The 17169-nt window shown below is 42.0% G+C and overlaps 1 protein-coding gene and 1 non-coding gene across 2 annotated transcripts; one reads left to right on the top strand and one right to left on the bottom strand.

The window, feature by feature from the left end:
• Positions 1–10619: 10619 nt before the first annotated feature.
• TRNAS-GCU (transfer RNA serine (anticodon GCU)) lies at positions 10620–10701 on the bottom strand. Its single transcript has one exon. It is a non-coding gene; the product is annotated as a tRNA-Ser (tRNA).
• Positions 10702–12317: 1616 nt separating this feature from the next.
• Positions 12318–16668, top strand: LOC147854165 (GTPase LSG1-1-like). Its single transcript, XM_087332461.1, has 7 exons — positions 12318–12582; positions 14009–14107; positions 14297–14383; positions 14559–14652; positions 14726–14782; positions 14880–14959; positions 15070–16668. The coding sequence occupies exons 1-7, from the start codon at positions 12353–12355 to the stop codon at positions 16232–16234; spliced, it is 1812 nt and encodes a 603-aa protein (XP_087188587.1). The 5' UTR covers positions 12318–12352; the 3' UTR covers positions 16235–16668.
• Positions 16669–17169: the final 501 nt, after the last annotated feature.

The following is a 17169-nucleotide window of genomic DNA, read 5'->3' as shown; positions in this document are numbered from 1 at the left end:
GTCCTATCCATTTCTCCATTGTCGTCCTTTGAGTAGCAGATTCCCTAATCCGTAGAGCGTTAATGATTTCCGATCTCATAGTCCATCTGCCCCTGATTCCATGGAGTATGTTCGCTTGATCTTGTAGTGGCATTGACATAAACCGTCGCCAACATTCTATACTTTTGCCTGGACCTTCTGCAATGTATCCCCATGACAACCCCTTACGTGATCCCAGTAGTTGATTAGATTCATCCTTGAGACATGGGTTCCATAGGATACGTTGACTGAGCCAGCCAGGTTCGGATCTCGGTTGATCACACTGGAGCCCTCGACGAATGTCACACCATGCCTTCCACATGGATGCACTGAATCTGTCCTCCAAATGTCGGGAGAAACTAGGTTTGAGATCCATGTTTAGAATCCATCCCGTTTGGGGGGCCCAATTGACCCCTTTTCGTGGCCTAAAGTAAGCGAAACATAACCTCAGTAGCATTTTCCAACAATCATTTCCTAGTTGGAGTCCTCGCACCACAAATTTGGCAAGTAAGGCTTTCGATTGTGAAAGGGGATCAATAAGACTCAATCCCCCTCTCGACTTAGGCGTTGTGAGTATAGGCCACGGCACCTTGGCGCGAGCTACATGGTCTTCCTTACCAGACAAAATGTAGTTGCGGACCAGTCGTTGAGTCTGATGTATACTTTCCTTGGAGATTGTCCAGCATGATAGACTGTACCATGTTGTTGTGAGGAGTACCTGATTTGCCACTATGATGCGACCTGCTAGTGACAAATTCTTAGAGCTCCAGTGTATCAACTTTTGTCGAATGGAAAGGATAACGGGTGCAATCACAGTCTCCGGCAGTATGTTGAAACCAATTTGGAAGCCCAAATATTTGGTGCTCGCTCCTTGATTGATCCACTTGAAAGCGGGGTGTGGGTGCCACGCTGGATGTGTTTCCTGAGAGAGCCATATTGCACAGGATTTGTGCCAATTGATCATGGTGTTGGATCACTTGCAAAATAAAACTAGCCCACTTTCTAGCTTTTGGAGGTTTTCCAGGTCCCCTTCCAGGTAGACTGTTGTGTCATCTGCAAATTCTATATCCAGGATGCTTTGGTAAGAATGAGGTATGGGAAGACCACGTAGGTTGAGATGCCGCGAGTTGAGAAAGCAAGAGAGTGCTTCGGCGTATAATAGAAATAAGGATGGAGCTAGTGGGCATCCCTGCCGTACAGAGCGGGATATTCGGAAAAAGGGGCCCCTTTCACCTACCAGCGAAACGCAACTGCTGCCATTCCTATAAAATCCTGCAATGCCTTTGATCCATGTCTCTTGAAAGCCGAGTTTCCTCATCACACTTTCTAGAAAGTTCCAGCATACCCTGTCATATGCTTTCTCAAAATCTAGTAGCACCACTGCTACCTTCTTGTTGGTCTACTTGGCAAGGGCTACTGCTTCCCAAAATGAGAAGAGGGTGTCTAAGATGCTCCGATTTCTAACGAAACCTGTCTAGGACGGATGAATGAGTTGAGGGAGAAGTGGAGTTAAACGGCATGCCACGATTTTTGCGAGCAACTTATAGACAGTATTGAGAAGAGTAATGGGCTGCCACTTGTGAATGTCGTTGACATTCCCACCACTTTTAGGAATGAGATGTATCATCCCCTGTCCAAATTCCTCCAGCATGCTTCCAAAGGTGATGATCTCCTCATATGCCTGGAGGAGGTCTTCTTTAATAGTGCCCGAAAGGCATGTGAAAAAGTGCGGGGTGAGACTGTCAATTCCGGGGTAGCTCTCGACATCTAAATCAGTGAGGGCCTCCCATACCTCAATGATTGATAGGGGACGCACGAGCCAGGTATTCATTTCCGGTGTGACTTTCTCGGGTATGCTTTGGAGGATAATATCATCGCTTATGTCTTCCCCTGTAGCTATCATGTCTTCGGTAAGTAGGCGGCTATAATACCTTGTGGCAATATTCCTCATTTCGTCGCCATCCTCAGTGGTCGTTCCATCCTCCCGGTTGAGGCTACGCATCACAGTTCTAGCGTGCCTCAGGCCTTTGGAGCGGAAGAATTCCTTTGTGGTTTTGTCCCCTACTCGAATCCATCACGCCATGCTACCATGAAACTCCATGTCATATATTGCCTTTTATGCCATGCTAAGTTCCTGTTTGGCCGTGAGGACTTGTCCTACGATCCAAATATAGGATGGGTATCTCTGTTGGAGTCGTTGTAAGGTTATTAGTCCCCGTTTTGTCCTTTGTCGCTTCTCCTGAGCATCCTTGCGTCTGGTCTTGACAATCTCATGTAGGAGAGTAGAGGCTCTTGTTAATTTAGCTAAAAGTTTGTCTGATGCTGATGAGCCATTGACGGGTAATGGCCATTGGTTGGATAGTTGGTCCTTAACGTCTATAAGTGTGTAAATAGTGTGTGGGATGCGAGTCTAGAATGGGCCCCATTTTCGGTGCAATTGAAAATGACCAACTACCGGGTAATGGTCAGAGAAGGTCATGCCTGGAGTTATGCAACACCACCCTCCCTTTGCTTCTAAACCCTCCCCCACATAAATGCGGTCAATACGAGATAGGGTGGGTCCACTATTTCGCCCGTCTGATCGGGAGAATAGGAGAGAATCCATTTTCCGTTGGAAGTTGGCAGAACGCCAGATGTCTCGCAGGTTAAGGTGGACACATAGCTTCTCCCATTGTTTGCGTTCCCTTCCTTGTAGAACTATGGGGTTGTTGTTGGAGCTATCATGAATGGATTCGATCATATTAAAATCCCCTCCAATGCACCACTCTTCCGCACCCACTACTTGTAGGTGGATGCAGTCCCAGAATGTTGCTCTTTCTGTTCTGTTATTTGGAGCATAAACATTCATGAAGTTCCATCGTTGCCCTTGGATGGTCAGCGTGCAAAAATGTGCCCTACCAGGTATAAGTGATTCTTGGTGTATTAAGCCTTGGGCTAGATGTTCCCAAATCAAAGTGCAAATACCACCATGATTTCCATCCTCCCCAATTGATGGCTCCCAAATCGTTCGCCATGATCCTGGTTAGAAGGTCTCCGACTTCCTTTAACTGTGTGCTATCGAGGTGGTGTTCCTGCAACATGATGATGTCAGCACCACTCCCTAGTAAATATTCTTCAAGATCCCTTCTCAGTTTCCATCTATTTTGCTGGTCTAGTCTACTTCTGAGTCCTTGCACGTTCCATGTTATAATCTTCATACTCATGGAATGGGGTGGGAGATTGCCAGTTGTGCCTGGTGCTTTGTACAACAGGTCGTGAGTGGGGAGCACTCACCATTTAGACATCCAGTCATTTTCAGGGATGGAATAGTGGTCCACATCCATGAGTGGAGTTTGTGGGCTATCTTGTGAGCTTCAATCGCCCCTTCATGCTTCTCATAGAAATAGACAAAGCTTGGAGTTAGTTGGGTGTTTATGATAGTCCGCAGGTGGATGTGGCAAAGATGGGGGTCGTCTTCATCCATGGTGCACCAGAATTCAGTGTTATGCCAATGTTGCTTTAGTTCATTCATGAGCTCTTTATCTCTTATTTGTGCTACGAAGCACGCTGCTTGGCTACATAACATATCTTTAATCTTGGATTTCGACCAATCTTCCTGAGTCGGAAGCAAGAGTGGAAAGGAGATTGAGGTCGTCGGAACTCCGTTATTGTCCACCGCTGATACATGTACCCTTATTTTTTCCACTGTCTTGAGCCCTATACCTAGCCATTTCAAGGCATTTTGTGGGTGTGGTTCAAGGTCTTGGCTAGAGGAAGCACACTCATTTGTGTCCGGGACGACTATGATTTGAGGCGTGACATTCACACTTCTGCCTTGGGTTGTTGCTTCTGCATTGGGTGTCGTTCCACTCAAGCTCCTTATTAGGGACTTTACATGACTTATTCGTCTTCGTTTCCCTATTTTGTAAGCTTTAACGAGAACTTTCTCTTGGGTGCTTGGTGTCACCTTAGGTCGTTCCTTGGGGCTTACAAAAGAACTAGGGGAATGCTCATTTGTGGGGGGGAGCTCTTGTAGTAGATCAAAGCGATTGGGGCTCATAGGTGATGGAGGATTTTGTGCCGGTGATGTTTTTCGAAGGACATGGGTTTTTTCCACCACTCGCCATTCCATCACAGCCTTGTCGGGTCGTGGAGGGGGAGGCTTTTGATGTCTTATGGTATCCTGACCTTCCAGAGTCTCCTTTGTAGGATCTTTAATACGTCTTGTGGGGCAATTCTTTTTTAAATGACCAAGTTTTTTGCATGCAAAACATTGCCCCGGTGGGCCAATCACTTCTATGCGTTGTTCAATTCGCATTCCGTTTTTCCCGAGAATGAGGATCTTCGAGGGAAGTTTATTGATGTCCTGCACCAAGAGGCGGATAGAGGGAGGGCCTAGGTGCTTCTTTAGTCTGTCTGCTAGCGTTAGTTCCTCATCCAACATCATCCCAAAGGAGTTACCAATAGTAGGAAGTAACATGTTGTATTCTAAGGATAGTCCAGGAAACAACATTGTTACCTTTTTCATGGAGTCGTCCTGTTGTGCGGCTTTCTCTGGGTTAAAACCATGTGTCCATTTACACATGAACAACCATGTATTTCGGACCTGGCAAGGGGAAAGTGCTATGAGGTTCGTTGTAGACTCCTTGTCTTCTAGTATGATTTGATAGAAGCCTTTACCAAGCGGTTGGACTTCTTTTATACCACGGAGTTGTGAATGAAATTGAGCTTGCAACATATCTCGCAACAACCCTCTGTTTGGTCGTGATCCCATCACTCGGCATATGACCGTTATTCGCTCAAGGCGCTCTATCTCTTTCTCAAGTAGAAGCATCTCTTCGTTGTTGAAAATAATCTCAACAGGACCCCCGCTATCAGAGATGTTTTTCCGTTATCGATCGAGGGGCCTATTGGTGCAATGTGTTCGACAGTGGTGATGTTTGAAGGTGCCATTAGTGATAAATTTGGATTGCGTCTCTTTCTCTCTTTTTTTTTTTGGGGGGGGGGGGGGGGGTTTGTCACTCCTCGAACAGTGGGGGAGTGGGGGGGTTTCACTCCTCGAAGGTTGGGTTCACTCCTCGAACTGTGTGTGTGTGTGGGGGGGGGGGGGGGGGGGGGGGGCGGGGGGGTTCACTCCTCAAAACCTACTCCTCCTCGAAAAGTGGGGGAGGTGTGAGAGGAAACCCTAAATGATGGCCTCCTCACGAAACTGAGGAGGGCGATGCAGCAGCGGCGGGGAGGAGAGGCGTCTGTGTCAATGAGCAGTGGGAGGCTTCTGGACCCTCACGTTTCCGCTGCTTCGGCTTCGGCTCCGGCTCCTGCTCCAGTTCCGTTTCCGTTGTCTACCGGTGCGATTCAACCCTCCTGCGCCGCTGCTCCAATGTCAATATCAACAATCAACGTTTTTATGTCATTCGATAAAATGTTGTCTAAATTTGTTACATATCATTGCACAAAAAATACATTTAGGAGTTACTTGCATCACTATGATCATTCCTTTCATGAGAATCACTACTATAGCTAATATACAATTGTGACTCTTCCTCCTCATTTTCAAATATACCAATCAAATCATTGTCTTCACCAAATGGTGTCTCCAAATTTTGTGCACTAAATCTTGGTCATCTTCAATCTAAGACATCTTCTAGACTTGGTAATATCTCTTTTATTATGTTTATCATTGTCTTCCTTAAATATCCAACTTTTGTTCAGTGTAAATCCATACACAATGATATCCACCTCACTAATGTCAATGGTAGGTGAATTACAAAGGTTTAATGCATCACCACGTCCAAAACTTTACCAATGCAGAATTGGTGCCCTAGGTCATGGCCATCTACATGTGTAGCTATTAATATCCCCCACCTTGACTTCTTGCAAGTTTCCTTGTCACATGAGTTATGCTCGTGTTGTCATCGTTGGTTCCACATAAATGTTTCTCTGTTGTAGATGAACCAAACTATGACGATCAACATTAAGTGCTTGAAGCGGTGATTGAGACCATGTAAATGGCATTTGCAAGGTTCAATTACCATCAACACAATTATAATGGGTTTTTGTTAATCAATGAAGCACATGTTCACTATAAGGTATCTTGTTGTGCAACATACTTCTTTGCATTATCGATATGCATCTTTTTCTCTTGTAAAAATAGAGATTTTAGTACGATTCAAGTTCATGTTTAAAAAAGCTCTTTTATTTGAAAAAAAAAGAAAATTTACATGAACTCCATACATTGTATCGAGTTGATGTAAAAAACATAGTTTTCATCACAATTTGATACAATGTATCGAATTCATGTTCAAAGTTTTTTTTTCCCGGATTTAAAATAAATAAATTTAATTTGAGCTTGAGTTGATGAAAAAACCAAAGTTTTCATCACAATTCTATACCAATCGAGGAAGAGGCCGAAATCGAAGTCCCTAGAATTGAGATAAGTCGAGGACAAGGTCGAAGTCGAGGGGAACGCCCACGTGTTTCTATTGTGGGAAGCCGGGGCACTTCCAAAAGAATTGTCAACACTTCCGAAAGGAAAAGGGGGGAGCCGATGGTGTGAAGTCGAAGAAGATTTCGGTTAGCAAGAACACGTCGGCAATCGCGACAAGTGAGGAGGAGGTGTTGCTCATCAGTGACCAAAACAAAGTGAACCTTGTCGGTGATGAATCGACATGGGTGGTCGATTCGGGTGCATCATTCCACCAAACCCCCAATTGGAAATGGTTCTCATCTTATAGAGCCAGAGATCTCATATCTATAAAAATGGGAAATGACGGAGCATGTTGAATCGTCGGGATTGGAGATGTGTGCTTGACAATGTCAACCAGGTGTAGACTTGTGTTGAAAGATGTACGACACGTTCCGGAAGCCAGATTGAATCTGATATCAACCGGTAGGCTAGATGATGAAGGCTACATGGATAGCATCCAAAACGGTGTCATGAAGTTCTGCCGAGGAAGCCTGATTGTGGCTAGAGCCCGAAAAACCAATACATTGTATTTGATGCATGCTCGATTATGCAGAAATGAGGTAAACGTGGTAGCCGACATAGCCAGAGAGATGTGGCACAAGAGGTATGCCACATGAGCCAGAAAGGAATGTAGATGCTTGTTGTTGGTTTTAGGGTTAGGGTTAATGACGATGATAGTGGGGTGTGGTGATGATTAGCATTGCGGGGTTCATGGCATGATTGTGATGTGCATTTAAAAGCCTTGTGGGGTGGGGGTGGTGCCTAGAATGGCTCCACCCCCCTCCCAAGGGGATTCAACGTGAGAGAGGAGGAAGAGAGAGAGAAAGGTGTCAAAGAGAGAGAAGTTGAGAGAGAAATATTCATTGTTTCATTCATTCCCCATAAGGGAGTTAAAAATAGTTACAAAAGGGTAGATACACAGGGGTGCAAGCCCCCTTCTCACTCACGCCTCTTCTTATTTGTCCACATGCACGCAAGTGTGCATGTGTACACATACGCATCTACTCACACTCACAATTACACTTACACATTTACACATACACATCAACAACATTATAGCATTCCACCCTCGCTCATCACACTTTACTCTTCGTACATCTCATACGGTAACAATGCTAACCGAAAAAGAACTCCTACCGGAGGTGAAGAAAGTGCATCTTGACAAATGTGTTGATTGCCTTGTTGGTAAACAAAATAGAGTCGCATTTTGACCGAGGCCCCCAATTTGGAAGAAAACCGTTCTAGAACTCATACACACCAATGTATGTTATGTAGATGCTAAATCTCATTCCAGTGGACAACACTTTGTTACCTTCATTGATGATTATAGTCGTAAGTTGTGGGCTTACGTGTTGAAGACGAAGGATCAAGTACTAGGTGTTTTCAAGGAGTTCCAAGTGAGAGCTAAGAGAGAAGCCGGCCGAAAACTAAAAGCGGTCTGAATGGACAATGGAGGTGAATACTGAGGCCAATTCGAAGAGTACTACCGAACTCAAGGTATTCGACTAGAGTATAGTGCCGACGATGTTGGAACTGAATGGGATGGACAAGAGAATGAACTAGACGATCATGGAGAGAGTTCGATGTATGTTGGCACATGCAAAATTACCAAAGATTTACCGGGTTGAGGCGCTGCTGGCTGCTGCTTATGTGATCAATAGGTCGCCCTTGGTTCCACTGGAAGGTGACATACCACAAAGGGTATGGTACGGCAAAGAGGTGTCATATCGGCATCTAAGAGTATTCGATTGCCTGGCCTATGTGCATATAGCTAAGGACCAAAGGGGGAAACTCGATCCCAAGAGCTGACCATGCCTATTTCTTGGCTATGGCGAAGATGAATTCGAAGCACGTAACTTTGCGACAACGGAGCCCAATATTGAGTGTTGGGTTGTATTAGAGGTAGGTAAGACATGGCGATCCAGCCTTGTCTAGCTTCACGAGTAGGGAATATTTGAGCCTTCAAGACCCATATTTGTATGGTTAGGTTAGGCTTTGTGTGCAACTAGGTTGGTGTTGGGAACTAGGTGAGTCTGTGACCTCTTGATGGCTTGGTGAAAGGGGAATTGTAACTATAATAGTCCTAAGGTAACGAAATTCCTTGTCAAGTAAGTTTTGACTCGCACGAAAGACGCAACAACCTTGGCATCATCTCGAAGAAAGACTCGATGACATAGAGTTGTCTAGGAAGATGTAGACTACCTCCACTTGCACAGGAAAACCTTATGAATCTTCATTGTTCCCTAGGATTGGTTTCAATCTCCTCTTGCTCAATTTAGGTGGAAGGCAAAGAGGGCTCATCACTGAGGATGTCTGAGCCAAAACTACGTACCACCTTTGTGCCAACCTTGAGCTTTCATTAGAATTTTACGTGGTATGAAAAAACTCATGGAGGAAGTTGAAAGGAGAAATGTGCAATCGACATACTACCCCTCTTTGGTCAATATTAGAACCGAGAAAGGTAAGTGAAGCCAAAAGCATTATGAAGCCAAGTTTTGGAAAACACGTTGAGGAAGATTCAAAATTATGAAATAGTGGATGCGAAGAGGAAAGTTTATATGTAAATTGCATAGGAGAACCAAGTAAAAGAAAAGAATGGTCTCAAGGAAGCCATCAATTAGAATTACGAGGTTTTAGTTGAAGAGAAAATTAAAATAGTGGATGAACAACCGAGACCTTCCAAAAAAAGCGATGCTTGAAAAGCCGGACAAAGAGAGGAGCAAACAATATGGAGCCAATAGTGAGCAAAATATGAAAAGAGGAAGGAGGCTTGACCGTTAAGTTTCCTTAAAGAAATAGAACAAATGATAATTTGAAGCATGAGACGGATTCTTGGTAAAAGGAGTTATGTTTGGGGAACCTCTGATCCAATCACTAGGGAGATGGGGTTGTTGGTTGTTTGATGAGGTACACGTGGATGCGCTTGATGGGGGTGAATGGTTTGCTGATCACATTTGTTGGTGGGGTTGGCATGCCTAGTTCGTTATTGATGTTGGGCCGATGAGGAAGGGGAAAAGGTAAAATGTGAAGTATGAAGAGGCTTGAAAATAAATGGTTAGGGGATATTGTATATTATAGGTGTGGAAAATGTGGGAAAAGACATTGGTGTGGAGTTATGTGATGGAAGGCTATTAAAGCTATAATGTGTGAAAGGGGCAAGCATAGTATTGTGTGAAGAAGGGGTATTGTTGTGTGTGAAAGGGATAAACGAAGTATTGTGTGTGCAAGGGGTAGGGGAAACATTAGGCAAGAAGAGCAAGATGGTGAGAATTATGACAATAAAAAGAGTGAGGCAAACGTAGTATTGTGTAAAGAAGGGGTATTGTTGTTTGTGAAAGGGGTAAATGAAGTGTTGTGTGTGCAACGGGTAGGGGAAACATTAGGCAAGAAGAAGAGGATTTTGAGAATTAGGACGATAAAAAGAGTGAGTGTATTGGACGAGATGGGGTGATGTGTGTGAAAGGGTTTGGTATTAGGTAGAGGGGGGTATTGTGACATCATCATGATTTTTGTTTACTGAACGGTCTACTTTGATTTTAGAGTGCCTAGTGCACAAATGTTAGCTCAAGGCATTTTCATTCATGGCCCATGGGCTCGCTAACTTTGCATCCTTTAAGCAAATAAATATTTCTCAACTAATCATCTTTCCAAACAAAACAAGGGGAAATCCAAGTACAAGAACATCAGCCTCTCTCATCCATCAACCAATGTCAGTGGGCCTCATGTTCGATATGGGCCTCTACAAATGACAAAGCCTTGTGGAGCAACCATGAAGTGAGGTTCGATGCCTTCTAATCGAATCTCGAACAAGTTCTCGAAGTTGTAACCCTTGTACATCAACCAACCAATGTCATTGGGCCTCATCTCCGATATGGGCCTCTACAGATGACAAAACCTTGTGGAACAATCATGAAGCGAGGGATGTCTTCAAATCGAATCTCGAAAACCCTATGAGGTGTTAAGGCAGCCATGGGATGGTGACGATCAGTTTTTTATTTCATTGCATTAATCCTCCGATATGTATAAATGATTGAGAAGTAGGCTCCATTTTGTTATTTCAAAATCACCATTTGTGTATATGTTTGTATAGATATATATAATTCCTAGATGATAAAAAGAAAGAACAAGGGGAGAATAAAAGTTAAATAGCTGGTCGCGTCGCCTGAGAGATTCGAACTCTCGCGGGGAAACCCCATGTACTTAGCAGGCACACGCCTTAACCACTCGGCCAAAGCGACCATGATGAACCTAACTTTGATTTTAGCGTATATATTGTAAAATAACCAATATGTTTTTCCTTTACTTCTTTCCTAGTGCACTAACTCATGAATCCAAACTTCCAATTCCAAATCGGATCTTCTCTCCCCGAGATTATGCTCCATTGAGTATTATAGTGAATGTCACTTTAGGACGCGAGCCTTGAAGCAAATTATGCAATAATCGTAGGCAGAAAATTTTAAGTTTTCATACTAGAACCGTCAAAATGATCGTTTTTTGTGCATTGTCTTCTCCTAAACATTTGCTATCCTTAAAGGCCCGATTCAAGGCATAGCGTAATCAATGGTCTCGATCCACTTATCAACAAACAACATTGGCATTTTGTACTTTATTGCATAAGGAAACTGGTAAGTCGGTTGAAAATGAATTTGTGAAACGTTGAAATAAACCCCATGTAATAGTGTTTATGAATTGTAGTTCTATTTCCTCATGTTGTCACGTTGAAGTTGAATGGACATATATGTCCACACTTATGATATACATACACATGTGATATTGCAAGTTTTTTTGAGCCAATAACATCATTGTAAGGAAAATGTTTGGCCAGTTGGTTTGATATTAATCATACTAACACACAAACACATGGCCTAGGCCCTAAACAAATTATTAGGGAAATCGTGGATATATTGGTTCTCTCTCCCCCCCCCCTCCCTTTTAAAAAAGGAAAAAATTGAATGAATTATTTAATCTAGAATAATAAGGTTTAATTTGGAAGATTTTTCAAAAGAGTTATTTGGATTAGGGAATAACTTCGAAATACCCTAAATTAGTTCATTTATTTCCCCGAATGTTATTCGTGGTCAACCCCCAAAGGGACAATAATATAGCAACCATTTAGGGGTAGTGAAAGCGCAATGGCATGAAAGGAAACAAAAGGATAGCTCAATGGCATCAAAGAAAATAAAACAAAAGCTCTAAGGCATCAATGGAAAAGAAAAGAAAAGCTTCAAGGCATCGCTGGAAAGAACACAAAGGCTCCATCCATGGCATTGACGGAAATAACACTAACGGTCAAAAGTGCAACAATGGATAGAAAACAAAACGATCATCGAGCATAGAAACAAAAAGACCAACACGAGATATTCGATTAATGTAACAAAAAGCTCAAACTCAAGGGGCAACAGCTGAAATAAGGCAAAACACTCACCGAAGCATAAAAACAGAACTTCACCGAGACATTCGATTAATGTAACAAAAGCTCAAGGGCATAGAAAGGACATAGAAACAAAGAGCATCAATGGGAGCAAGAGCAGAACCCGACCAAAGTTATCCGATAAATGTGAACAAAAACCTCATGAAGGTATTCCATTAATATAGTGATAAATGTGAACAAAAACCTCATGAAGGTATTTCATTAATGTAGTATAAGTCTTAAGGCAAAGAGAGGGCTATAAGTGGTATTTCATGAAACCATAGGGCTATTTTGGGAAACATAAGGGGGGCCATAAATGGAATTTCAGGAAACCCTAGGTCCATTTTAGCAAACATTTCTCTGCCTTATATATACATATATATATGTATATGTTCTGTACATACATTTTATGTGGGCGAATTTCGACCTGCAGGAAGAATCTGTCTCCCTGCTCCTTCTCTGTGTATTCTTTCGCGAAGATGGGCGGCCAGAAGGGTAAAGACAGCCTCGGTCAAGCTCTGATACGGCGGCAGAATGCCATCAGAGGTGGAGGTAGCGGAAGCAACCGATATCAGAAGAAGAAGAAGACTTCGGGGGTAGTGGAGTCGGTCATCGATCCCCGAGACCTTGACACTGTCATGGAGCAAGCTGAGCTCGCTGGACGCATCTTCTCTTCTTCCCATCCTTCTCCTCATGTCTTTGTTTCCGAGTGAGTCTTTGTTTTACTTTCGGTGAATGGCTAAATATCCCAATTTTTTGTTGTAAACCATTTGTCTCATGGGCCAATTTTGGCCTTAGAAGATGTTAATATATCTTTCTTTCTTTCTTTCTTTCTCATACACACAAACACACAAACACGGTGGATTGTCTCATTAAAAGTTAGCCTGTTAGGTTCTTTCTAATGTTTGTGCTGAAAATTGTTTGATATTGGCTCCATTTTGATGTGGCGTTTTCCCTTAATTTTTAGTGTTTTGGGCTTTTTCTTCAATTTCATGCTATTCAGTGGATACGTTCAAGTCTTTTGGAAAACAGTGGATGGGTTTTCTTTTTTATGGATGATGTTGCATTTCTTCTTTGTGTGGATAGCACATATTATGGATGGGGAATTTTCAAATGGCTTCCGATTTGATTTGGGTTACTTGCTAAACTTGGTTCTTGTCTGTCCATATATTTTCATTGCAATTCACTGGGAGATCTAGGCTTTATGTGAATACATAGGGTTTTTTTTCTCGTTCTTTTGGAATACTGGCTAACTTTGTTATGGATTTATTCTTGTGATTTACTGAAAATTTACACCTTTTTTTAGATATAGTAAATGATTGCATCAATGGGGTTTCTGTTTATGTGTTGTAGTTATGTGTTTGGATTTGATGACATGGGGTGTGAAAGCCATTTGGGATAGATATCATGTGTTCAGTGTTGACTTTGGCAACCAATCTTTGTTTGAGGAGGATAGATGAGGACTGTATCAACGTTACATGCGTGTTCAGTTTGTATCTGAAATCCTCTCATGGCCATCATGATAGCCATCATGATATGACTCTGTCAACATCTCAAGTGAGGTTTTATTAAAACCCAAGGTAGGTTTTTCACATTCCAAGCTATATCCAAGTGGGGTTCTTTAATTTTTACAAGTCTGCTTGGAACGAATTGTCGAGAGGGATTTCTGGCTTTTCAAGTCTGAACTTTCAGAAGGGTTTAGTTTTTTGTTGGCCCTATAACTCTGGGAGAAGCAATGCTTTACTACAGGAGGTTACATTGACCATGCACAGGATGGCTGTTTACCATAAAAGCACTACCTTCATAAGGTTGTAAGGCCATGTATGGGGGATGATTTCTCCACAGTGCCTGATGACTAGGGGGCAGCGGGTGATCAAAACCCCACCACTCCAAGATACAATAGGTGATGATTTTATAAATGGGATTCCAGCCTTTCTCTTTTAGGATAAATATTACTTCGAATTTACATGAGTTTTAATTCTTTATATAAGCTCATGGGTTACATACTTATGTTCTGAATGAGATTTATTCTCTCCCATAGATTTAGTGGATGGTTTATAACTTTGCCCCATTCTTTTGGTTTACTTGTTAACTTAGGCTTATATATAGATATAAGATTCTTCATTTTGCTACAGTGAGGTTGAAGGAGATGAAAGTTTGAGTCTCGAGGACAAAGAGAAGCTGCAAAAGACTGAGGAAAAGCTGCATCAGAGTAGCTTAAAAATCCCAAGAAGGTATATAACATCATCGAGAAAGGAAATCTTGTAAAACTTCATTAGTACTATAACATGAGTGATTTGAAGCCTTTGTTTGTCATTGTCGTTCATATGGGCAGAAATACACTGCTAGACAGGATTATATTGATTTAATGCATTGATGCCATATTACTTTGTTTATACATCGGTTTCATGTTATGTCTCCAGACCAAGGTGGCATACTGGTATGACTCCAGAAGAACTCGATATGAAGGAGAGACAATCATTTTTGGAATGGCGACGCGAACTAGTAAGGTAAACTTTTGCAATTGTAAATAGAAAAAAGCTCACATTTGAAGTGTCAATATAAGACCAGGAATTACTACTGACGGTCTCTCTTCGGGGTGAGGCCAAAATGCAAGTTCTGGTAATCTTTTTGTTTATCGTAGCTTAATAATATCTGATCTGGACAAATTCCTATTGTATGTAGCTTGGAGGAAAATGAGAAATTGGTGGTTACACCTTTTGAAAAGAATCTTGAAATATGGAGACAACTATGGAGAGTTATAGAACGAAGTGATCTGGTGAGTGTAAAGCTCAGCCTTGCCATACATGCCTCTATGCATTCTTGACTAAATGTAACTCATGTGTATGAAGGTGGTAACAGTGGTGGATGCTCGGAATCCGCTGTTTTATAGGTGTCCAGATTTGGAGGTCAGAGAAATCCTAGCTCATAGTCCTCAGTTTATTTTGGAATTTTAAATGTGAGATCTGTAGGGTTCTGACATTTCGCTGTCAAATGAACTTTTAGGCCTATGTTCGAGAGGTTGATCCTTACAAGCAGACTATGCTTCTAGTTAACAAAGCTGACTTGCTTCCAGAATCAGCCAGGTGAGTATGAAACCCTCGTTTATTCACTTTATGCCTCTCAATGCATGGCCTCAATATTCCTCCATTTCAACAAATCTCGGCATCTAACAATATAGCTTATTGGTTTGCAGATCGAAATGGGCAAACTATTTCAGGTCACAGGATATTGCTTTTATGTTCTGGTCTGCCAAGAATGCAACTGCTGAGCTTGAAGGAAATGCCAAGCTGGATCATAGTATTATGGATGAAGGATCTTCTGATGAAGAAGTAAGGATACTTGATAGGGAAGAGCTGTTGGATAAACTAGAATCCAAGGCAAAGTCTGTGTCACTCGAACGGAAGAGTGCACTTAATGTTTCCACGGCAAATCCTGAGATGCACTCTGATATGAAAAGTCTGCATCAAGAAGATCATAAGAAGGTTATAACTACAAATAAGCATGTAGTGGTTGGTTTTATAGGGTATCCTAATGTTGGCAAGAGCTCCACTATAAATGCCTTGGTGGGAGAGAAGAAGACTGGTGTGACTTCTACACCAGGGAAGACCAAGCATTTCCAAACTCTTCTACTCTCTGAAGAGCTGATGTTATGTGATTGTCCAGGGCTAGTCTTTCCCTCATTTACGAGTTCACGCTCAGAAATGGTTGCATGTGGGGTTTTGCCAATCGACAGATTAACTGACCATAGGGGCCCTATACAAACAATCGCAAACCTTGTTCCACGTCATGTATTTGAGCAACTATATGGTCTTTTGTTACCTAAACCTAAGCCATATGAGCCTCAGGATAGACCACCGACAGCATATGAATTGCTTCATGCTTTCTGTCTCTCTAGAGGCTATGTTGCGGGAGCTGGATTAGCTGATGAGACACGAGCTGCAAGGATGATGTTGAAAGATTATGTCAATGGGAAATTGCTTCACTATCACCTTCCTCCAAGAAGTGATGATGAAGAATCAAATAGTTCACATGATGATGGTGTTGATTATGAAGCACATGCAGCACATGCTGATATTGGTGATACAGATGAAACTATGGCATATGACGGGGTTATGAATCATCTAGATTCCTTTGAGGCAATGGCTGGGATGAAGGTGGCTGTGGTGGCAGCTTCAAACAAGAAGCCGAAAGATGCCACAGCACATAAAGCTCATAAAATGCACAAAAAAGCCCCTCGAACAAAGAATCGATCTTGGAGGGTAGGAAATGATGATGGAGATGGGATGCCATTGGTGAGAGGAGTGGTAAAGCCTGTCAGTTACGGTGCTGCACGGTTGGCACAAGTTAGTCGTGGATAGAAGCAAAGCTTGGATTTTATAATTAATCATGTTGTTTCTGTACAAGCTGCAGTCAAGCATGGTTACATGTGCTTGGCATTTTGGAACTCTTGAAGGAAGCTATACAATGCCAGATATCTTTGACAAATACTATGACCAGTGTTTAACCTATCATATGATCACACATAAATGTATGTATATGCTCTAAAGAGGAGTCCTTATTGATACACGGCCTTTATATCAGCTCTAAAGAGGAATCTCTATTGATACAGCCTTATAGATGTGTTTCTCAGCACATTTAGTGTGGACACAGTTTTGGGAATTTCTAGAAGTGTGTTTGTAAGCTTAGTTATTTTTGGCTGACACAATTTCAGGAATTTCAATGCACTGTCCACATGTGGTGTGGTGTGATGCAAGAATATTCAATATATTATTTTATGAATTTCTTTTTCCAATATTGTGGGTATTTGTTTACGAGTCAAGTATAAAATAGTCTTCTAGATGACAACTGCTGGAGTGCTGTCTGGATTATAGTATATAAAGAAAAGCAATTATCCAGGAACCAATATTAAATGACGTTTGATCAAAGTCCAATTTCCATTAGGATATTATTCTGTTTCCTATCAAAGTAATTTGCCAAGCTTCAGGACCACAATGCTTATGATTTTATTCTCTAATGCCTGCGGTTTTATTTTTAGGACACTCAAATAGTGGATGCATATAAAAACCCCTTTGCATATCATCAATGAACAAGTGCAATTGAATAAGGAAACTGTTAGAAATTACAAAGTATTGAAGTATGCTATTATTGAAGTCTCATTACCTTGCACAGTGTATGGCTGTCTATTGCTATTCCTATGCATGCATTTTTATTTATGAATTTATAGTCCATGAAATGCATCATACTTGGTATTTTCAACTGAAGCATTAACCGTGTATGACCCAAACAAACTACA

Source organism: Azolla caroliniana, unplaced genomic scaffold (assembly GCF_043228905.1).
Source record: "Azolla caroliniana isolate FFs.n. ecotype wild unplaced genomic scaffold, voAzoCaro1.0.p SCAF_16, whole genome shotgun sequence".
In the NCBI taxonomy this organism is placed as follows: domain Eukaryota; kingdom Viridiplantae; phylum Streptophyta; class Polypodiopsida; order Salviniales; family Salviniaceae; genus Azolla; species Azolla caroliniana.
The sequence above is the reverse complement of the archived record's forward strand: the minus strand, read 5'-3'. Positions and strand labels throughout refer to the sequence as shown.